General features: G+C 35.5%; 3 protein-coding genes across 13 annotated transcripts; 1 reads left to right on the top strand and 2 right to left on the bottom strand.

Annotated features, from left to right (window-relative positions):
- The first annotated feature begins 5,793 nt into the window (after positions 1–5,793).
- Positions 5,794–10,140, top strand: LOC132302527 (protein WVD2-like 7). The gene is made up of 9 exons (XM_059799413.1): positions 5,794–5,946; positions 6,088–6,156; positions 6,734–7,399; positions 7,672–7,890; positions 8,058–8,101; positions 8,195–8,284; positions 8,368–8,476; positions 8,707–8,802; positions 9,630–10,140. The coding sequence occupies exons 2-9, from the start codon at positions 6,130–6,132 to the stop codon at positions 10,041–10,043; spliced, it is 1,665 nt and encodes a 554-aa protein (XP_059655396.1). The 5' UTR covers positions 5,794–5,946; positions 6,088–6,129; the 3' UTR covers positions 10,044–10,140.
- A 529-nt stretch (positions 10,141–10,669) lies between these two features.
- On the bottom strand, positions 10,670–12,316 carry LOC132302528 (uncharacterized). Of its 2 annotated transcripts, none has more exons than XM_059799414.1 (5): positions 11,928–12,316; positions 11,617–11,704; positions 11,450–11,520; positions 11,287–11,343; positions 10,670–11,095 (listed from the first exon to the last, which is right to left on the bottom strand). In XM_059799414.1, exons 1-5 carry the CDS (start codon positions 12,033–12,035, stop codon positions 10,829–10,831), a joined length of 591 nt encoding a protein of 196 aa, XP_059655397.1. In that variant the 5' UTR covers positions 12,036–12,316; the 3' UTR covers positions 10,670–10,828. The 2 variants fall into 2 exon arrangements, with proteins under 2 accessions (XP_059655397.1, XP_059655398.1); XM_059799415.1 differs by having other exon boundaries at positions 10,670–11,092; positions 11,928–12,315.
- A 1,497-nt stretch (positions 12,317–13,813) lies between these two features.
- Positions 13,814–23,433, bottom strand: LOC132302529 (probable pre-mRNA-splicing factor ATP-dependent RNA helicase DEAH5). Of its 10 annotated transcripts, none has more exons than XR_009480848.1 (7): positions 23,254–23,433; positions 21,964–22,029; positions 21,390–21,483; positions 17,965–21,234; positions 16,809–17,229; positions 14,322–14,375; positions 13,814–14,184 (listed from the first exon to the last, which is right to left on the bottom strand). XR_009480848.1 is itself a non-coding variant. In XM_059799417.1 (6 exons), exons 4-5 carry the CDS (start codon positions 21,150–21,152, stop codon positions 16,836–16,838), a joined length of 3,582 nt encoding a protein of 1,193 aa, XP_059655400.1. In that variant the 5' UTR covers positions 21,153–21,234; positions 21,390–21,483; positions 21,964–22,029; positions 23,254–23,431; the 3' UTR covers positions 14,969–15,420; positions 16,809–16,835. The 10 variants fall into 10 exon arrangements, 6 of the variants coding, with proteins under 6 accessions (XP_059655400.1, XP_059655401.1, XP_059655402.1 ...); XR_009480850.1 differs by having other exon boundaries at positions 13,814–14,220; XR_009480851.1 differs by having other exon boundaries at positions 13,814–14,226.
- Positions 23,434–24,185: the final 752 nt, after the last annotated feature.

A 24,185-nucleotide genomic window follows, 5' to 3' on the forward strand; every position in this document is an offset into this window, starting at 1 on the left:
AGTCTATTGCATGATTTTCTTTGTGGGCTTTTAACTGATTGAAGGACTAGACTACTCGGTCCTAATGGATAGGCCCTTTAGTGTTTTTTGTTTTTTCACATTCAGAGTTGTGTTCCTTTGGTACATGTATGATCCAAGCATGAGGTCGGGACATACGTGTTTATATTTATATATAATTGTATCCATATTCAACATATTTAATTTATTTATATTTATATATGATCGTGTTCATGTTGTACACGTATTTTATATTTTTAAAAATTGATACGTTAAACATAATCATTTCGTGGTGAATGGTAAGTTTGGTAACCTTTTTGTTGTATAAAATAACAGAGTTGGTATATGATAAGCAGTGGTGTGTAAAAGCGCGCATCACACACAGAAGAAATGTTGGTGATGGTGTGGGGCCAATTAGCTAGCTGGTCCAAGTGGGACCCACAAACATGTGGCTAGAATAGGAAGTGATATTATTGATTAGGCTTTTTCAATGAGGGGTCCACCGTAGAGTTCCTGTTCCCTCTCTCTCTCCTCTCTCTCTCTCTGGCTTTCTTATCCAGAGTGAAGGTGGTGCACAGAAATGCCTGCACATGTGAGTCAAATATGACGAAAAAAACTGCAGTTCTCTTTCGGTCCCCTACTTACTGCCGCAATAATTACTACAAAAGTATATGTCTCACCAAAAACAAATTGAATAAAGTCATCAAAAACATAATATATAGACCTAAAAAACTATGAAGAGAGAATCTAATAAAAAAAAAAAAATTTATTTTCGGATCATTTCGCGTACGCTATGTTTTAGAATATTTTATTTTTGATTAAAATATAAATAATATTTTTTATTTTAATAGTGTTTTGAAAAAAAATTAAAAACATATTTAAGAATAATATTTTGTCGTAGAAATGTCAGAAATAGAAACATACAAAATATAGTTTTGAGTAATGAATAATTGTAAAAAATAAAAATAAAAATAAAAATAAAAAATAAAACAACTTTTTAGTGTTTTGGGTCACTATTCACGAAGTGTTTTAGTACTGTGTAAAATAAAATAAAGCCACACCAAACATGTTTTTGTTGCCAAATTCGACACGGTAACAACTCAAAAACAAAAACAGAAAAAATAAAACGCATGTCAAACGAGACCTAAATATATACACGAGTCAGAAAATTTTCCTTCCAATCAATAGTGGACGCGTATGCGTTAGAAGAACCAAAACAAAGCAACGAATAGGTGGCCAAGAACGGCCCAACAACAAGTAACCAGAGCAGCCCAGTGTGCCGAGGAGTGACAGGTAGAGCCATAAAGCCCAGTCAGCCCAAACGTATTCCTTGGCCAATTCAAACAAGGATAAGGAAACAATGTTTGTAATGCAAAAATAGGAGTTCTAAGGAAACAATTCTTTTGTACGCGTAAGACCCAGAGCTTATGAGATTTTGTGCACCTACATATATGTTTTTTCTTCTTCTTTTGATCTACAATGTTGGAGCTAGACTTCTTAGAACATGCTGCATTTCACCACCGGCCTCTATGTGCCAATTATTGAAACATTTTCTGGAAGTATTTCCAAAAGAATTCGAACTTTCAAACTCTAAGACGCAATTAGAGTTTTGTAATTAAGCTACCTCTAAAGTTTATATGTAACCAACTAGATCATATTCATGTTTTTTTTTTATTTAGACTCTGTTTATTTAAATGTAAAATATTATCATGTAGCGGGCCTTACTTGGCTAGCATATTGGAGAGCTGGGCCAATCAAACTTCTTAAGAGAACTAAAATGATATTGGGCTAATAAGAAAATGATAGTCCAATTCTAAGGAAGAAATTATACACAAAAAGTCAGGATGGCCGAGTGGTCTAAGGCGCCAGACTCAAGTTCTGCTCTTCGAAAGCCATTGTTTGAGTTCTTCTTTTTTAGAAGTCACCGCAGTCCACTATCCAAATAAGGAAGGTTGAGCAATTGTTGTGGGCCAACCTTATTTTGGGGATTTCAGTGCTTCTAGTACATTAGGCCCAACAGCCCTTATATGTCTTTTTTGTATCATGGGCCTGTTCATCCAGTTAAACCCTTTCCGTGCTTAATTGTTTTTGTTTTTGTTACTGTAATTGGCATTGAATCATGTTCAAACCAGACCACATTTTGGAGTTGGGAAGGACAATTTAAAGAATGGAGATAAAATTAATTCATTTCTAGGAGGGGCAATTTTGCCATTGTGATATCAAATGATGGCGCAAGAGTTCTATTATTTTGTTTTATATGTTGAAAAGTCTACCAACACATCTTGTGACCTAGTAATCTTTTTATTAGACTGCCTAACTTCCTTAAGACTCCAACAGACCTTGATGTAAAATTTTAAGATCGTCGGTGGAGCTATTTGTAATATGATTTTCTTCTTTTAAAAAATTAGAAAAAGAAAAAGAGGCTGTCTTGAATGTGACCTAGGACCCCATTCAAACAGTTGCAACATAACATTTTTTGCTTGTAGTAATGTCCTTTCTAAAATACTAAAACAAGCATCTTTTCTTTCTGACATTTTGGAGCACACATTGTCTGATGACTCTGATCTAATTTGAAAGAACTGTTACCTATTATTAGTACAGAGGCACTTTCATTGCTAATTAAATTATATAGGGACTTGAATCCTATATTTTTTCTTTTAGAAGGTGAGGAAGTAGGGACGATTCAGACCATTAACTCAAGAATGATTTTTTTTAAAGGTAATTTTAAGGGAGGCAATAGTAATATTTTAGGGATATATAATTGAAAAAGAACAATTTAGCAAGGTATATTAGTTAAAAATAAAAATAAATAAAATTTCATGGGGGCAATTGCCTCTATCATCTGTATGTAGGTTCGTCTCTGTGATGAAGTACCATTTGACTACAAGAATTGCCTCCATCATCGGTATGTAGGTCCATCCCTGTGAGGAAGTACCACTTGGCTAAAGCCGTTGATGAATTATCCCTCTCATCTGTATGTAGGTCCATCCCTGTGAAAAAGTACCAATTGACTACAGTTGTTAATGATATCTATGTTAGACTTGTTAATTTTAAAACCGTCATGGAAGGCTTTGTAATATGATTTTTTTTCATTTTAAAATTGTTTTTTTATTTTTATTTTTATTTTTTTTGGAAAAAAAAAATAATAAAAAAACAATTTTTAAATGAAAAAAAATCATATTACAAATCATATTAAAAAAAAAAAAAAAAAAAAAAAAGCCTGAATATGAATGTGACCTCAGGACCCCAATCAAACAGTTGCAACTTGCAACTTGCAACAACATAACATTCTTTGCTCTAAAATATACTAAAACAGCATCTTGTTTTTAAGGTAAACCACCTTCCTTGGAGACTCTCTCTCTCTCTCTCTCTCTCTCTCTCTCTCACACACACACACACACACGGGGCGGAGCCAGCATCTGCAAGGGGCCAGCTCAGCCCCTCACCACACATGCTGGCCCACTAGAAATTTTTTTTTTCTATCACTAATTTGTAAAATTTAATAAAATGCCCCCCTAAAATTAATAAAATGACTTCTCTGCCTCTAAATTCATTAAATATTATTTTATTTTATGCATATAATTTGTAAATATTTATAAATTACCGTAATAAAATTTATAAATTATCCCCCATAAAATTATCTATTTCTAAAAACGTCTTTAATTCCTTATTCTTTTTCCTTCCTATTTTTCAAATTTCTTTTTGGCATCTTTAAAAACTTTTGCATTCACTTTCTTCAATTAAAACCTATTTTTTCCTTCAAAATTCTCTCATATTTTTTCTTTTAATTTCATTTTCTTCTTAAAAATTTCTTTTTTCGTCTAAAAAATTCATTTTTCTTGCACTCATGCATAATTTATATGTAATAATCTTCTCTCTTTTTTTTTTCATTTTTTATTCACGTATTCTAATTATACTATTATATTTTTGACCTATTTAAAAAAAAATTATTTTATCAATATTAACTTGCCCGCCAAACCAAATTTCTAACTTCCGGTCCCTGCTCTCACACACACACACCTCACATTGGGTACTGCCAGTAAGATAAACCAAACAACACATGGATTCACCACGTGAGCATTACAAAAACAGATCATCATATTGCTGCTGCCAATGCTACATTGTCAGTAGAAGTTTATCAAATACTACAACAATTCTAGCATGTCCCCCCCATATTTGAAGAAAGTCAAAATAAATAAATAAGACACACAATTATCGATCCCTCCTTGCCTAGCACTTTTCACATATACACGTGGGCCCATTCTTGTTTCGTTTATTAAATTCATGGTATATTTATGGGCCTTCCTTTAATTTGGTTCTCTCATGATTCATCAACTTGTGAATGAGATCTTGGACTCTAGTATGTAATACCACATGGGTAGGTCTCATTAATTTTGGTATCATCTTAGTCTAAAACATACCCTTTTTTTTCAATCTATTATCTTTAAATTGTCCATGAGAAGGACAAGAAAATATACTAGAGAAATGGTAGCATATACATCTATATATCTATATATCTATCTATATATATATATACACATATATATATATAAATTAGGGTGATGTTGAAGGGAGCTTTTCAAAAAGTAAGTTATTTCTTGACATGGTAAAAATATAAATTAATAGAAATAAATAATAATTAATTTAAATACTATTGTGGTTCTTGATTAATGAAAATATCATTGACAAATGTTTTCCAGTTCTTTCCTTTCCTATGGAAAGGAGCATTAATCATTATTCTGATCTCAAAGGACAGCGTAACAGAACCGAAACCATATGATGTTATCCCATACTAAGCCTACGATTGCTTTTAACACTCTAATTTCTTTAAAGTAATAGCGCTAGAGGCACGATTTGACCAATTAAGGCCAATAGTGCATCGCTGACAGAAAGGACGAGACGCCCGATGGACACAGGAGGCAGACCAATGGCCCAATCTAAGGGCCAACTATGAGCTTTTTAACTATAACAACAAAAAATTCGTTAGAACATCTCCACCATTGTGTTAAACTACCATTTTGTGTAAAATATACACTATGTAATTTTTTTATTTATTTATTTCCAACAATATGTTAAGATATGTTACCACTTCACCGATGTGTAAAATTATTATGTATTTTGCACAATTTTTTTTACACAGCCACACGCATATTTTTTCTCTCCTTCCTCTTTCTCAATCCATTAACGAAACCTATATTAAGTAGCATTATAAAAGTTGTGGTATATTAGACGTGCCACGTAATTGGTTGTTATTAATTTTACATAAAAAGTATAAAACAATGCCGGAATTAAAAATTATTAGTATAATTTTTTTATTTAAATCTACCTATGACACGTTAGATTTATACACAAAATATATATATATATATATATATAGAGAGAGAGAGAGAGAGAGATGCAAGATGCTCTTATGGTACCAATTTGTAGATCGATAATTCATTCTTATCTCAAATTGAGGAGATCTAATCCACTAAAACTGGTCCACTTATCTTTTCTGCATTGGCCTAAAATATGATGAATCCGAGATGAAAACGTTAAACATCTTTGGTGGTAGATCTTGCTAATTATTAGCAACCCTTTTGTATTGATTGATTGCTTTTACCACACTGGCACCAAATTTTTATGAAAATACTTGACAAAATGGGAGATTGACACGTGGATAAATTGGCTACCATGTGGCCCACACAACCACAAAATTTCTAAGCCGTTGGATGGTTAAAATCGGACAGGTCAACGGTAAATGACTGAGAATAAGAGGAGAGCTATATAATGTGGTCAGCAGAAGAAGACAAAAAAAGAGGAACAGCACCAATATGGATCAAACGTGACAGTACAAACACCAGCTGTTACTTGCAGAAAACAGAGTAGTAGTAGTATTCTTCTCCAGTTTCGTCTTCAAAAAGCAAGCCCCTTCTCCCTCTTTCTCTCTCTTCTTGATCTCTTAATCTTGTAAGTTGTAACTCTCTCTCTCTCTATATATATATATATATTGTCTATATCACTGATATATTCTCTTCTGTTTTGATTTGTGTAATGGAAGGTTAATTAAGAAAAAATGTTCTGATTTGATGTGTGTGTTTGGAATTACAGGTAATTAGGGAATGTGTAATTGATGCTTTGAGTTGGGTGGTCATGGCTGCCGAATTTGATGAACCTTTGGTACTCTTTTTACTTTTATATGATATTGCAATCTCAAAATCATGAATGATCTGAATTTTGGCAATTGATGAGAATTTAACTATTAGTTTTTTTTTTTTTTTTCTGCAAAGTTTCAATTTTGCAATTTATGTGTTTTTAACTTAAATACCTTCACTTGTTTGGTTTCAATTTTGCAATTTATGTGTTTTTAACTTAAATACCTTCACTTGTTTGGTTTAGCTTAATACTTTTTAAGAGTTGGGATATTTTTCATCATAAGCTTTATATTTGTGAATGATCCATGACATGGTTCAACTTGTGTAATTAAATAGGGTTATATGAAGATAATGGAAAACTTTGTATCTAATTTCTGAATTTTTTTTGAAAAATCTGCAGAACTTTATTAAACCATCATAGCTTACATTAACTCAAAACTTGAACATCCACAATGAGTGACGTTACTAATTTTGCTACATATTTTGCAAATGTACAATCTGTAAATGAATTGAATTTATCTTCTCTTCTTCTACAATGTCTTTGCTTTTTTCGAGTTTTCCTTTTATTCCATTTTTGACATCGAACTCTCTTAACATGGCAGTCCGATTCTGTACACTCTGGCTCCATCTCCTTTGGAAGGTTTGAACCTGAATCCTTATCTTGGGAGAGGAGGTCATCCTTCTCGCACAATAGGTATCTTGAAGAAGTTGAGAAATATTCGAAACCAGGTTCAGTTACTGAGAAGAAGGCTTACTTTGAAGCTCATTTCAAAAAGAAGGCCCTTCAAAGCCGGAGTTCATCTGAAGGCGGAAATGCAACAGAATACCAATCTAGTGAAAATGGCTTCTCAGAGCATGCAGGTTATAAAGAAGAATTTGGACGTGTTAACGAGGGTTGCCATTTTTTTCCACACTTCAAAAAGAGCCCGGATGGTTCAGAATATGATGAAGAGTATGTGGTGATGGAATTTGGAAGTAAAGATTTGGGGATTTCAAGTTCAGAACCTCAGGTTGAACCTGCTCTCACCAATGTCGTGGACGGTGTTGAGCATGTCAAGGCTGAGGAAACAACACTTCAAACTGAAACTGGAAATTTACTTTTAGTTAGTGCTGAACCAGCAAAAGAAGTTAAAGAGAACCTTAATGACGAAGCTGTAAATGTGGATGTGATATCTAAACCGAAACCTATTAATCCGTCCCCTAATAGTCACAGAGATGAGAAAGTTGACAGTACCACTCCTGAAAATCAACAACATCCATCTGCCAAGGTGTGTTTTCTAGTATAAGTACTACATTTTCTATTCATAATGCTTATTTATCCAAAACAGGCAGCTATTTAGTCATGTATCAGAATGATAATGAGATGGAGATATCTAGGGATGTTTTGTTATGACTTTTAGTTACTCCTATGTATCCAAACGCACCCTTAGTTATTTGCATTGTACACAAGTCGTGCATAGCTTTCTTCTGCTTTCGCGGCTAGAGTTTGCCCCATTGTTATATTCCTTGCGGCTTACCTGCTTGATATTCTGACATCTAGGCAAGGTCTGCAGAAACCAAACTTACAAAACGAATATTGAAGCCTCAAGTCAATGTTACTCAGGTTCGGAGAAATGTTTCAGTTGAAGCATATGAAAATTTTGCAGTGAAATCTAGTAGAAGAAAAGGCGAAGGCTCACCAAGAACAAATACAGAAAAGCAATCATCACATACTGGTGCTCCGACCACACGTTTAGTCCACAGAATTTCCAAGCCAGAGGCAAGTGTTAATTATGACAAACACTCACGCGCACACAGTTAGATATACATAAATCATTCAAATGTTCTTAATATGTCAGTTATGCATTAATTTCTCTTACTGCATATTGATATCTGCACTTGAAATTTTCTTCATGAGTATTGGTTGTTCTTTTTATTTTTGCACAGGATCATAAAAGTTCAAAGGGAGAAGTAAATAATCAGAACAAAAGGTATTTATTTCTATCTGGTTGCATCAAATGGAAAATCTATACCTTCTTCCATTAGTAAGAACCTGAAAGACACTTGTCCCGACTTTGTAACAGGGAAAAGGATCCAAAGGCAAAAAAAGCAACGCAACCACATCATTCTGCATCGGAGAAGGTTTTTCCTGGAGCACATCAAACAGAAAACAGGTTTATAGGCAACAATCTAATCAATGCTTCATTTATAGATATGTTGACCTTTTGAGTTCTGATATTGAGTTTCTATTACATAGGCCCAAACAGAATCTGAGTTCAAGTACACCAGGCTTGAAGAAGAGCGCTGCAGTTTTCAATTTCAGAAGCGATGAACGAGCAGAAAGGAGAAAAGAGGCAAGGAAGCAGGTGAACTCTGCTTTAATGTTGAAAAGTGTTTAACAATTAAGATGTCATTCCAATATTACATGTTCTCAGATTGCTTTGAAACGTATTTAAGTATAGCTAGTACGATTGCAAGGAGATGCAACAAAACTAGTTAACCTTCTCTCTTAAATGTGTTTGAATTTATATCACTATTCATTTGTACTAAGAAAATTTTGGAGATGTTAATGTGGGGTCAATTACTATATCTGCAGGAAAATACAGTAGTTGAGACTAAACAATTCCGGAGAAGCCTCAGCTTCAAATCGACTCCCAAGCCTGAAGATATTAAAAGCGGGCCAAATAGCAAGGTATATGATAAAGTCTTTCTGTTCCCCTTTTTTCTCATAGATGATAAAATTGAGAAATGTATATATGTATGGCTTCACTTGTTTTAGCGCAAAATAGATGTAGGAGAAATGTGCTCACTCTTGTTTTCGTAAACCACCATTTAGCTTGACGGTATTACCATAAAACATGTGGAAAACTTGCAACGTATTCTGAATAATCTTCAGAAGGAATTTTATTGCGACACTTGAAAAATTTATATCTCACCCTGCAGAAATTCTTCCCTTGGAACAAACTTAGCTTATAGAGAAACTTCAAATTTTTTGAGTACTTATATTTTTAAGCCATCCAGTTCTCTGCATACCTTGGGATAATAGATGGTCAAGCTTTGATCTTTGTAGAGTTTGCGTTTTGAGAGTAAAGCATCCATATACCAGATACACAGCTTTCAAGTTTGTACAGCTCTCTCTCCCCCTCTCTCTCACGCGCACGTACACACACACATTACAAGCCGTGTATCAATTTTAGATGTTAGGATCTTGATGTAAATTTCAAAGTTAGTGTTATAATACTGTATTAAGCATGAATTTTGTTCTACTATAATATCTACTGCAGAATTTGCAGAGGACTATGTGCTCTTCTACCTCCCTTGCACTATCGCCTTAAAATAACGTTTGTCAAAAATCTTTGGTTTTGTTCCCCTCACAAAAAGTAGTACATTTTTTTTTTATTCTTCTCCATTTACTCAATTAATCTTTCATTTCCATGTCTTTATTTTAGAATCAGTAACATATAAAACCAGACCAATCCCCGGTGTCTGTTAGCTTAATCTTTTTTTTTTTTGTTCCAGGCTGTATCAAGTACCACTAAATCGATGAAAGTACAACCAAAGTCGTCAAGTCTAGGGGAGAGAGATACCGCAAGATCAACTCATCCAAAGGCAGGAAATGACCGAGCCATTTCTAGCAATGGATCCACAAACACAGCCGCGGATCCACCTCGTTTGTCAGGAGTGACCAACGGCCATTCTGCAACCAGTAAAATCTCAGGGGTTGCATCAACCAACAAGCAGGAGAATGACTTCAATTTACGGAAACATCAAGTAGCAGATGATAGCAAGGCAATGAAAGCTCGGAAATCCGAGGGAAAGCAGAAACTGGAAGCTGGGAGAAGAAGCACTGAGATAGTGAGGAAAGGTATGAGAAGCATTCACACTAAGACTGGTTCAGGAATAGGTAATCTGGCCCTTGGAGTCGCCTCCTGATCATGGGTGTTTAGTACACATAGCTTAGATGTGAAGTCAATTGAATCACTATTATATGCATTGACAAATCAAGTTAATCAACATTAAGTTTAGCTTATGCCTTTAGTTATTTTATTCTGCATTCTGCACAACATGCTCTGTGACCTCTCATTCTTGATTCAACATCGCAGCGAACACACCACCTGAGTACCCTAGCCCATAACAGTACCTTGGGCTTCTATTAGATTCAGTGAGTTATAGGGTATCTTTTTTACATATATTAGGCATCCTCTGGATGATTCAAATCAAAGCAATTGGATGTCCGATTCGGCCTATACAATAGAAATACTCCAACATTCCACCACGGTCATATATTCCATAAATCACACTAGATGAGATGGATATCGAATTAACAAGTAATAGTGTTTTTTCCTAGTTGATGCTCCCCCTTTTTTATTCAAAATGAGGCGAACCTTAAACCCGATGCGGCCAAGTTCTTACTCACCCGAGTCAACTTTTTTGTAACAGTATAGTACGTATTTGCTACTGAAAAGGAAGTTGAACTGTATGTAGTTTGAGAAAGAATTGTATAAAGCATGACACACACTGAAATTGCATGACAAAATACTTCACCAATGCCATTAACATTCAGAGAATTTCACCAACTCAACTTTTATTCACAAAAAGGATTGATTGATTGATAAAATCTCATCTTTTTGGCGCCAAAAAGAAACATGGTGCCATGGAGTTCAAACATATGAAGAAAAAAAAAAAAATTGTTTTCATCCTTTCTATCAAAGCCTGAGCTATGTCACTGTTCTCATCTGGCTGTTCCCATACATCCCCAAGCCTGGTACATGATGTAAGTGCGAGCCTCTATCACCCACTGGACTTGCCTCGGACCGAGCTCTCTTCGATGTTCTACCATACCCATCTCCTACTGAAGGACCACAGAACAACTGTGTGGTCTCATAGGTTGGCCACTGAGAATCAGACCACTTGGGGAACTCAAAACCTTGTGACATCTCCATGAACATACTCTGTAGCTCCTCCATGCTATAGCACTTGTTCTGCTACACCAACCCACATAATATATTAGTTTCGCATTGAGTTTAGAATTGGAGGAAATTAACTCTAATTTCAAGGCACTGATACAATCTTTCATTTATTAGCATCAACGAGGTACTAAATATTTGGATTAACGCACGAATGAAAATAATTATTCTGAAATTAAAATAAATATATAAAAAATTAAAACTTGTACCTCTTTCCTGACTTGGTCCATAAGAGACACCATTTCTTTCAGAAAATCAGAGAAGTCCTGATGATATACAGTGATAAGATGTTAGCTACAAATTAGAAGTAGAATATACATTTTTACCACCATATATATATATACACACATATGTAAATAAATATATACACACCTCGTCCTCTTCTTCATGAGGATCATACAAGCCTGCATCGTAGATTGTTCTCTTCCTCCGATCCGACAACACTGTTTCAATAAACAGTTAATCATCTGTTTTAAAATCCAAGAAAATTCCACAAATTAAAAACTAAATTAGATAAAGATGGAGAATTGTGTATGTACCTGAATAAGCTTCTTGAATTTGTTGAAACTTACGCTTGGCCTCACCCAACAGAGAAGGGGCTCTCGTCCACTTGTCGGGATGCCATTGCTGCATCATATGATTAAAAACACATTACATATATATATATATATACACACACACACACACACTCTTCAAATTAAACACACACGTATATATATAATCAAAACTAATGGGGGAGTTGTTTCAAAAAACAGAGCTCTTGTACCTCTCTTCTCCTCATTAACCACCCAATAATACCAACACAAAATTGTACACAATAATGTACAGACAGAGAGGAGAGAGAATATACCATAGCAAGCTTACGGTAGGCATGGCGAATTTCATCATCAGGCGAGTGCGTAGGGACGCCGAGAATGGTGTAATAAGACGGCGATCTCTCATCGGACTCCATACCCATCACCCCAGAAAATTGAAATTCCAAAACCCAGAATTCAAATTCGGAAAATTATCAATCTCTCTCTGAGTCTCTGTATGGTGATGTTGAGGCTCTGGCTGAGAATTTCAAATCAGAACGAAATGACAATCAAAGGTTAATGTGTGTGTGTGTGTATATATATAGACAGAGATGGAAGAAGGCGGTTGGTTTGTGGGGTCCACGGAACTCGAAGGTAATACTAAGAATCTCTGTAGAAATATCTACGAGGAGTGATATCTATGGAGTTTATGGGACGATCTGGTATGTTCTGGAACAATTTTACGGTAGAGCTGATATTTTGTTTAGAAAATTCTAGTCTCTTGTAAATTGTCTGAATTGCCCTTCTCAGTGTTTGTATTTTGGACGGTGATTTGTTGACACGTGTAAATGTGATACCATAAAGAGCTAGCTGTTGAAGATGGCCGGCCCATGTGGCCCAACATGAGTCATGACTCATGAGGCACTGTTTGGTCTTGGACATATAACTGGGATGGATAAATATGTTTAGGATGGATAAATAATATGCGGATCCTATTCATTCCTTATGCATCGGATTGAATTGCCACACTCATAAATTGGTGATAAATTCAAAAAAATTAAATTCGTAATTCACGAATCAAATTACGGATTAGACCGTCAAAATCCCAGCCACGAGATTTATATATATATATATTCAAAAATATATTAGTTAATTTAATTAATTAATAATCATTTAATGGTCTAAGAATGTATTAATTAATGATCATTTAAATATATAAATTAATATTGATAAATTAAAATTGTATCTAGGAAGCTATGGTTAAAAAATAAATAACCTTAGAAAATTTAGAAAAAAAAAACCTCAATCCGCAAATTCGATCTGGTCCGCCATTTTACGAATCCAATCCGTTATCTCACGGTGGCGGATTAAGATTTTTCCAATCCGTTATCTCACGGTGGTGGATTAAGATTTTACAATTTGATTGGTCAAAATTGAACATTATATAAAATTTTCAGTATAAATCTTGAACTTGATATCGTGTTTATTCTAAATTAAATTATTCATGGTTAAAGAATGTAGTCCAGTGATATGTCCTCGCCTTTCAAATAGAAGGTGATCAATGTCGCCTCACCGAGAGAACAATGCAAGACAAAGAAGAATTGCAAAGCAAACTTTATTTGTTGAAAAAATTTAATATCTTCAACTCATCCCCACACTCTTATACACAAATTCCACTTGCAGAAAATTAAAATTTCTACCTAGGGTTCAAGTCTCATATTCACTGTTGAATTTTATTGGATTATTGTTTGAGACAATATTTAAAGAATCAAGCACAAAAATGCAATTGACATATGAGACTAACTACTTTGTTCCAACTACACGAAGATTGGTTTTATATCTAATGTGTCCCTTCCAAGACTAACAACATCTCCATACCCTGGTGTTGATACTTTGAAAAAACTACAAAATTGATTTGAGAGAATAAAAACTCATAATAAATCTGTTTGGTTGCTTCTACTCAAAATAACTTTCTGAACTAAGAAAAAAAAAAAAAAAATTACACATCACTCTTTTATTTAATTAGTTTTAAAAAATTTAACTACTAATGTAAAGAAAATTCTCTCTACTATTGCAATATTCATCTAAGCATTCTTGAATTGATAAAAATTGCATAAATCCAATGTCACAAGCTTAAATAGAACAGAAGAGGTACGTGGCTTGGTTAAATTAAAATCGAGTAAAAGATGTTCATTAACTTCAATTTTACATAACCAAAACAAAACAGTAAATGATTTCATCTCGCTAGATATGATGCCCACATTAATCCCTCAATTTGGTGTCTATAAGCTGCCATTTCATCGGATGAGCAAGTGCATTCAGTCGACTTGTGCTACCATTCTCTTCACCAAGAAATTAAACATGAACACAAGTACTTATCGGGTTTAGTATATATCGGGTTTAGTCGCTAGAGCCTACATTCCCGACACATAAAGTTCAAAGATTATATCTCTTTCATTATATGATATAAGAAATAGTTCTAAAATCACTTCCATGATCCACTCGTATCAATCAATATTCTGGAAGAGTGATTTAAGGCTTTGATCACTCCAATAATAATGAAATTCTCCAACATTGTTCAATCTGAATTAGCTGTTCAAGAGCAAATGGTCATGAAGGTCAGGATCACTGCAACTAATAAAAAATACATCAAAGTAGAGACTTGGCTCTGAATGTAAAATATTTACGAAAAAATATATATATATTAAAATCTAACAATAATAACTTACATTCGACAAGTTATTTTACACGTCCCGTCCAATGAACTTGACCTCGAACTCGGCCTTTGCCAAATACAAAAAAAGTTAAAATAAAAAATATATATATTTTACCTGAAAAAGAAAAAAAAAAAAAAATTACAAGAAAAATATTTTACTTTGAAACAAAGACACGGAGCCTAAACGTAGAATCAATTGAGCACCAAAGACAGTGATGACTTTAGTCTGTGTCCGATAGAAGGCAATACTATTCTACATTGACAATATAAATGAGCACCAGCCAAGCATTTTACAAAATCCCAAGACAATTTGACCATCCCATCCCCAGTCAAGATGATTTCGATTCTAGTAACCAACCAAACACATTATAAAAATTGTACTCTAATATCAATTAGCCTGTTGTTAGACTGATCAAAATCAACATCCTCAAAAATATAGTCCCATTTCACAAGTACTGATGTCCAACTCCAAACATGCCTATTGTGATGCTGTGGCCCGAAAGCGATCTTCCATACTGATCTATTTACCCGTTGCAGTTAAGAGAACGAGAACACTACAGAACAGTTTTCAATCTGCTTGGTTATATACAAGCTTGATTTGTAACTCTGAAAACAATTCTCAAAAACTCAGAAAACAGTTCTTAGATAACTATAAAAAACTGTTATTTGAAAACAGACATTTTTATAACTTTTTCAGATTTTTGTACAATTTTCTGTTCTCAGTTTTCCGACAACAGAAAACTGTTTCCATAATTACAAACAAAACAATATATACTGAAAATAATTTTCTGAACTAAGGTAAAAAAAATAAAACTTAGCAAGCCGAAGCTATAAGCCTATAACTATATTAACAGGCACAACATCATTTTGCATAACATTTCTTGACTCCCATTTAAACCAAAAAAAAAAAACAAGAGCCTAAAAAATGTCAAAACTATCTATGGCTTTGCTGCTCTCTAGATTCCATCTCCCTCACACTATCTCCTATGTCTTGGATCTTCTTTTACAGGACTCTGCTCTTTAATGTGCTCAAAAACCGATTCCAAATTTGCAGCCCACTTTTTCTTAATGGACAGCTGCAGGGATAGTTCCAGGATTTTATCATGATCATTCTACAAAAACAAGACACAAAAAGGTAAGTTGTGGCACAAAATAGGGGTATGATAACAAGATTTATATTGATTTTTGCCAATACATGGAGGCCAAATCTGGACAGCCAAGCAAGCAAAATATTTTCTTTTATGTAACTAAGCAAAGATGGATTTTGTCAACCTAAATACCAGCCCAAGCAAGCAAAATAATATCTTTTATACAAATAGTTTGAGACTTGAATTCCAGTTTATTTATTGATATCATAATAGGTCAACCTAAACCGACCTTGTCAGGTCTTTCCTACAATTTGTGGCCATGACTCCTTTTAAGTATAAATCCATTATAAAGATATTTTGTTTTCAAAACAACAGAAAGTCCCAATGAACACACACTCCTGGTTGATACTTTATAAACAAGTCACATTCCTCTCAACTAAGTCCGCACGTACAAAGTAATCAATACAATCATTAACTAAGATATATATTTTGAGACAACGAATGAGCGCAAAACCAAAATCTACACAAAAACCTGATATAGCACCATTGTCAAGAACAAAATTACCATGGAAAAGTCCATGGTCTGATTTTTAAAAGGCCGTCTATATATATATATATATAACACCATTTTCTTGCACAATCAATCATTGACAGTCGCCTGGAGCTATCATCTAATAATTCTTCTCATATAAACTAACTCAAATTCTAAATGAACTATATTCGTCTAAGCCTGTTAATTGTCAAGGAGAATTTTGCTACTTCATACATGTCATCCTAGCTTATATTTGGAAATTTTCCTTGTATCCTAGCTTGTATTCGAAAATTTCCCATGTCATCCTCGCTCTAGCAAGAGTTAGGCCTAATCAAGTCATTGCTATAATAATCTTTTCTGGTATAACTAATCAAGTTGTGTTACTTATACTCAAGTTGATCGCACAGGTAGAACGAATTAACAATAGATTTTACTTCTCCATTAAGGACGCATGTATAAAGAACAGAGTATAAAATTGGTTTTATTAATGTATATATACATCTCTGTCTGAGTGTATATAGAAATGTATATCAATTCAAGTGCTTCACTTTCCAATTTTAAAACGATGCTACCACCCAAGCAAACAAACCAAACAAAGAGATCAAACAAAAAAACAAAATCATGATCATCTTATGTGACCATGAAGACAAAGCAAATAAACCAAAATGAAATTAGTAGATATCAAATGAGGACCCAAAACCAAATTTGAAAAACAAAAACAAAGAAAATCAAATAAATCCATGAAATTGAAAAACCCATGAGACAATCAAATCCACACCCAAATCCATCCAACCAGCCCAATCCACCAAAATTCCACAAATCGATCCATCCAACCAAGAAAACCCACGTAATGTTAGAGATAGAGAGATCGATGGATTACCTGAAAGAGTGTCAGATGAAGCACAAATCAAGCACGTCTTTTACTCAAACGCCAAGAGTTAGGTTCATGATATCTGTCATAAAGTGGTTCAATACGTTCTTGACGCTTGCGCTTGCTCATTTTTGTAGGATCTGCCACTTTGAAAAATCTTGGTGCCAGTTCCACAAGCCACTTAGGGTCAATAACTGTGACCTCACGCATGTACTCCTTCGTGGTCATTACCAACTCATGGTAGATCACCCAATCTGGTTGTCTCTGAAAAAGAGCACTGCTTGGGTGAATATAAACTGGCTGGTTCTCAACTAAGGTTCGGTAACCCTCCTGTGGATCCTTTCTCGCCCCATGGAAAAAGAATCCTGCTGTTATCGCTTTCCTTATTTTTGTGAAATTCTTCCCAGCGCTCACAACATCCAATTTGTACCTGAGTCGTTACAAAATGAGTAGCTTAGAACCAAATATACAAGGCATTTAAGTATCAATTTTTAAGTATCAATTTTTTCCAGATTCTTCCTATCATAATTATGGACAAAAGCAATAGATGGCTCATTTGCTTAAAAGCCTCAACTGTTGATTAAATATCTAGAAATATTTTATCTTTTTGCCGGTAATCTAACAAAATATCCAAAGAACGGATATCTACTACACAGATTCACTGTTCACATCTATAAGAACTGAACAGGATAGTCACATAACACATCTGTGAAAAACTTTAAGGTGCCTAATGTAGCTAGATTGAAAGAAAAATCAAAGTTAAAGAACATTAGCTGGCAATTTGGCATCTAACAAAGGCCTGTCTAATTAAAATGAAAGACATTCAGAAGGAAAGCATTACAAGACTAGACTTCTAGAAAAGCAGGTCCTCAAGAAAATTCACCACTAATATTTTGCCAAGTAAAACCTTGCAAAATTGATGGTGAGGCAGTGAAAAAGGCTAGCAATAGGTCTTGAAAACACAGCTTGTTCAAACCAATTCATACCCAAAATGAAATGACACAGCTTGCCCATGAAAGCATTGAAACAAGAAAGAAGGCTACACGGCAATAACACAGATCTCTTGCAGCTATGATATTATACAACAAATGTAAAAACAACAAAAAGTGGCAAAAAGCCCACAACAAAGAAACCAAAATAAAAGAAATAATCCAGAAGTACGTACTTGTCCATGACGGTAAGAAGCTGTTTTCGGACGTCCTGTGCCCTCCTCAATGAACGAGACTGAACGAAGTTTTCAAAACACCAAGGCCCAGAAAAATTCTTTGCTTTCCAAGCCTCATAAACAGCAAGTAAAGTCAAATGGTCTCCTTCGGGCTGAAAAAACTTGGCCCTCTTTTGATCTGCTTGAGCTTGTTTTTCCCTTGGCCTGTAGAAGATATTTCCAGTTTGAATCATTGCAATTATGGTCAAGATCTCATCACTGCATCCAAGGTCTACACTAGCAAGAAGCATCTTTGATAATGGTGGATCCAGTGGAAATTCTGCCATTTTCCTACCTAGTTTAGTCAAAAGTCCCTCCTCATCTAGAGCTCCCAGACTGTATAGCTGTTCCATGGCAGATATAAGAGCTTGAGGAGAAGGTGGATCCATAAAATCAAAAGACAGAAGATCATTTATTCCCATAGCTTTCATATTAAGAGTCGTAGATCCTAAATTTATCCTTTGGATTTCAGGAATTGAGGTAGGGGACATCTCATTGTGAAAGGCACTCTCTGTGTAAAGACGGTAGCATTTTCCTGGCCCTGTACGCCCAGCACGCCCGGCACGTTGCTTGGCAGATGCTTGTGAAATAGGAGTTATGACCAGTGAATCAAGCCCTTGTTTGGGATTATACACATTTTGCTTTGCAAAGCCCGGATCAATGACATAAAAAATCCCATCAATGGTCAAAGAAGCTTCGGCAATATTGGTTGCAACCACCACTTTCCTCTTTCCAGGAGGGGCAGGATCAAAAATCCTGGATTGCATTTCACTAGGAAGAGCGCTGTAGACTGGTAAAATAATTAGTTCAGGAACATTTTTACCTATCCCTTTCATCCTCTCATAAAGACACTGGCAGGCGTGGTCAATCTCTTCCTGACCAGTCAAGAAAAGGAGGATATCACCCTCAGGTTCTGTCAAGTGGATCTGTAGAACAGTAATCAGAGCAGCATCTAGGTAGTCACTTTCCGGCTGCTTGGTGTAGAGTATTTCTACAGGAAACGTTCTTCCAGGAATAGTGAAGATATTGCAGTTGAAGAAATACCCTGAGAATTTCTCTGCATCCAAAGTGGCAGATGTGACAATCAATCGAAGGTCGGGTCTCCGCTCCACAAGCAGCTTTAGTAATCCAAAAAGAACATCAGTGTGGATAGTCCTCTCATGAGCTTCATCAAGCATTATCACAGAGTACTGAGATAAATTCTCATCAATCAAAATCTCCCTTAAAAGCATACCATCAGTCATATACTTGATAACAGTCTCTGGACTAGTACAATCCTCAAAACGAATGGCATACCCAACTTCCTCCCCTAAACGACAGCCGAACTCCTCAGCAACCCTCTTGGCCACAGACATTGCAGCCACCCTACGGGGCTGAGTACATCCAATTTTGCCCCTGGTAGTGTACCCTGCTTCAGCTAGATATTGCGTCACCTGAGTTGTCTTCCCAGATCCTGTCTCACCAATTACTACCAGAACCTGATTATCATGCACAGCCTGAATCAATTCTTTCTTTAGTTTATAAATTGGTAAGCTCTGCCTCTGTTCTTGGATGGAAAGCTTTGATCTCTGCCCATATGTTAGGGCTTTTCCAAAAGCATCCTTTTTCCATTCAGGCATGTCATAGGCAGATAAGCCTACACCCCTGAGCTCCTGTGCAAGATGCCTTTCACCTGTCTCAGGCATTGGGTCTTCCCATGGTCGATTGAGATCTTTAGGGATAGAATCAAGCATTGTTCTCTGCTGTTGTTCGCGTACTTCTCTTCGTTCCTTTATGAGAGCAGACTGCAGGGCTGCTGCGCGGCTCAAGGACCCTTCCGGATTCTTGAAGATCTTAACAGGTGACATGTCTATAGAGTATCGACTTTGTCCTTGCAAGAAGGCTGGTTCGTCTTCATTTAACTCAATCTCAAGCTCCTCCTCAGCACCCTCTTCTTGATAGAGCATTCCGTCTCCTTCATCATCATACATGGGATAATCCCTAGGATCCAAGACACCTGAAGCAATCAGCTGTTTAGCTTCCCATATCTCAGGCGAACTCATTCTCTTCAATGGCCGACGTGACGGAACAGTACTGTCATCTTCAGTGATCCTGATCCCTGAAAGACCTGTCCTAGTTGTTGGCCCCTCAGTATTCGATCCTGAAGGGTTAATCCGAAAGGTGTCCTCCCCCGAGCTCTTCTTCAACGGAAGTAAATCTTTACCACTGTTCTGATCAACATCCCTCATTGAAAGACTCAACTTCTGGCCCGACACTGAAATCACTTTAACAAAAACCTCTTGATCCCGTTTCACAATGTCCTTTGCATTAACAACCCTCCTAGTTGCAATCTGCGAAACGTGGACTAAACCCTCTTTACCCCTAAAATCACTAAGCTGAACAAAGCAGCCCGTGTCCATAACTCTTGACACCCTGCCCTTATACACCTGATACAATTCAGGTTCAGTTGAATGATTCCTACCATTCTGCCGGTCCCTCCTACCATCATCCTCCCTGTTATCCCCATCTTCTTCATAACCATCCCTCCTATGCTTGTCTTCTCTATCTCTATACCTTCCCCTGCTCTTATAATCACCTCTATCGTCTTCATCCCTATCTCTATTCCTTCCCTCCCAATCTCTACGCCTTTGGCCTCTATCACCCCTCTCATCCTTGTCTCTCTCCCTATGCCTATCTCTCCTTTCTCTGTCTATGTCTCTATCCCAGTCCCCGTCCCTACGTTTTTTACCCTCTTCTCCATCTTCTCTTCGCCTTCGATCCTTTGTTTCCAACTCAATCTCTCTTTCCAGATCCTTCACTCTCTCTCTACCATCCGAAATTCCCAAACCCGGAAAGTCAGATTTCTTGCCTTCAGAACCATCATCCTTATTCGACTCCTTATTGGACTTTGACTTCGGTTTGGGAGGCAAAATTGCATGAATTATTGTTAACAGCGTTCGAACAAAGTAATCGGGCATTTCAGCACCATTTTCCTTCAATTTGGCGTCGAATTCATCGACTTTCTCGCAGGTTCGGCCCATGTCGGTGATAAATTCGGCCAATACCTTGTCCCCAAACCCTAGATGAGATTCTAACTCGGTGCAAACCTTCGACACCAGTGAGAGGTACTCTAGTTTCTTCAAACCATTGTCTTGGGTCACGGAAGCCATGGTTGCACACGCAACTAAGAAAACAGCAGATGTGGCGACCTTCAGTCGAGCTGTGTCGGTAGTCCGTGGCCTTTCAAGTGATCTATAAAATAACACCACAAGAGGAAAGGCAACACCACAAGTCAAACCGAGAATTGATATACGAAAATAAAATTATTAGCATTAGTACTGAATAGTCTGAATATTGAAACACAATTAATAAGACATTGAAGGTCAGGTGGATATACAAAGACTTACAAAATTTGATAATCAGTTTCATGTTGATAACTGGGCCGGCCCTCAGATTCCAAAAATTTTGAGAGGCCCAAGGCAAACTTTCAAATGTGAGGCCCTTAAGTTTCACACACACAAAAAAAATTATAAGAGTGCGGAATTTTCACACGATGTTTTCAAATTCTATAGCTAATTTAATTGTGCGCATCTATATTATGCATAAGACAACTAACTAATAACTATAATCTTCATGTTCATTGCTAACTTCCTATGATCTTCATTCATTAAATCTTCATGTTTATTGAGATTTTCTTCATTTACTTTCGCATTCATATGTTCTTCATTCACCAAATCTTCAACTAAACTCTCTATTTGTGTATTGCTCCTAAAAAACTTAAGATTATCTCCTTTTTGAGATTGAATTAATTCTTCTTCTCTCTTCTTTTTTTTCCCTTTTTTCATGCCCAGATTCAAATTTTCTTGTAGACATACTGAAATCTCTTGAAATCTAAATAACAGGAACCATAATCAACATAAAACTAGACTTAAAAAAAAATAATAATAATAATTTGCTTTGTTTGAAGAAAATATATATGACCTCAATATGCAATGATTTGATTCAAGTTCAAGGCAAATAACCTCACGAGATCCTAATAAGAGTGTCCTGCTAGCATGTGAAAGAAGATCACAATTAACATAAAACGGATGGAGAATCAAACAGAAACAATAATAACTAAGCATTGCCGATCATACAATAAATATAATTAAAAAAATATATATCTAAAATCAAGCAGTTTGGTCGAATGATCTCCTGGCTGGAGTTTTCACTGGATTTTGGAGGAGAGGAGAGAAGACAAAACAGAGTATCCAAAATACAGTCCAAAAGTGGAAATGGGGAACAGAAAACTGCAGCTTCTTTTTTACATTCATTGTTTATATAGCTGCTAAAATTTGATGACTACAGATGACAAAAATATGCGGAGATGAGGTGACTATATATCTAGGAGGCTGAACTTGTAGTGCTGAAGAAGTAGTTAGGACTTTTAGGTTATATGTGGCATCCACTATCATATATAATTTTGCCTTTCACTCTTTATATTAACTACACTTTGTGTGTGTTTTTTTTGGGAGCCAATTACCCCTTTCTTGATTTCAGGATGAGGAATCAACTTTAGTAGCAGCGATTGATTGATCATTGCTACAGAAGACCTGTGCAAATTAATAGAAAAAACCATTAACTTTTGTTTTGTTTCCATGTGTTTGTACATTCTGATGGCAAGTGCTTTGACAGTATTATTAACTGAAATTCTAGCTGAGCCAACTTCAAATAACATCAATAATGGTGGTATGTATCTTCATATAAAAATAAAATATAAAAAAAAAACCCTTAATTTGGCACTTTTAAGTATGAGCATAATTTAGAGATCGAAAAAGTTAATTATTACCTCAACGGCTCAACCCAGAAGGGATCCTTAATTTTCGTAGGATTGAATGTGAAAATGCAAAAACTTATGAGGAAAAGGGGTATGATTGCTGCTGTTGTGAGATTGGAGTGGAATTAGGGAGAGGGAAAAAAAAAAAAAAAAAAAAAGTGCCTGCCATAGATTATGGACTCGATCGCCATGAAAGACACATGTAGAAAGGCACACATTTATTAAAATACTAAGAGAATCATAATATATTCATTCATCTTTTGATAGCCATCACACACGGTGACACACACACAAAAAACCCTAGTTTGGAAGCTAGTTTTCACTATTGGAACAAAGGTAAAGGCCCGAATCAAACGAACCAAAGTTAGAACAAATCAAATGATGAGATGAAAGAAAGAAAGAAACATATATAAAAGATCGATTCATGCAAAAGGAGAGAGAGAGGATGAAAATACCTTGTCACCTGAGGCGATAGCGGAGGCTGCGTCCTGCGGAGTGTCGAAGCAGATTGTGTCGTCTGAAACTTGCCCTAACTTAATACTCCGTTTTTTATTTTTTTCCATCCCCTATTTTGAGGCCCAAGGCGACCAAGACTTGTCCTAACTTTAAATTATTTTTTTTTCAAATCCTCTATGGCCCTCAAAATTTTGAGGCCCTCTAAAATTTGAGGCCCAAGGAGGTCGGGCCGGCCCTGGTTGATAACAATTGATATAGATTTCTAGGAAAATTATATTTTGGTGACCAAAATTAAACATAATTGCTATATAGTGACCTTAAAATCAAGAAAATGTGAATAGTGATCAATTTTGAAACTTAATTGATATTAAGTGACCATTTGATGGTTTATTACCTAAATAGCCTTCTTGTAATATATTATTATGTAAGTTGACAAATTTACCCTCTACATTAACCTAAATAAACACTTACTTAAATTGACTAATAAAAAGATGACAGATTATTAGGGTGAGTCTCTGAAGAGAAGATCAAGATGGGAGAGAACTGATGATGGATATTATACATCGTTTTCTTCAAGATTCTAAGAGACATGACGAGAAAATTGTAAATTTTCTTCTTATTCATTATTTTCAAGGTATAGTTATTATACTTTGCGAGTTGATTTGTCTAAGAGATCTTCCTTAAGATATAAGATTGTAATTTTTTGTCTAAGAGATCTTCCTTAAGATATAAGATTGTAATTTTTAGGAATTTTTAATACTACTTAGTTATAGTTCAAGAAATAATGACTATTGTTGATTAATTTCATAATTTTTCTAACTGTTAAAGGGTGTTTCAAAAATATGATTTGCCACTGTAAATGTTATGAGTGTTCATGCTGGAAAGCCTTGAAAAATAAATAAATGATGGAAAAGAGATAATGTTGATAAAG

Source organism: Cornus florida, unplaced genomic scaffold (assembly GCF_030987335.1).
Source record: "Cornus florida cultivar Cherokee Brave unplaced genomic scaffold, ASM3098733v1 CherokeeBrave_3.0.0_Hap2_Chr04, whole genome shotgun sequence".
In the NCBI taxonomy this organism is placed as follows: Eukaryota; Viridiplantae; Streptophyta; class Magnoliopsida; order Cornales; family Cornaceae; genus Cornus; species Cornus florida.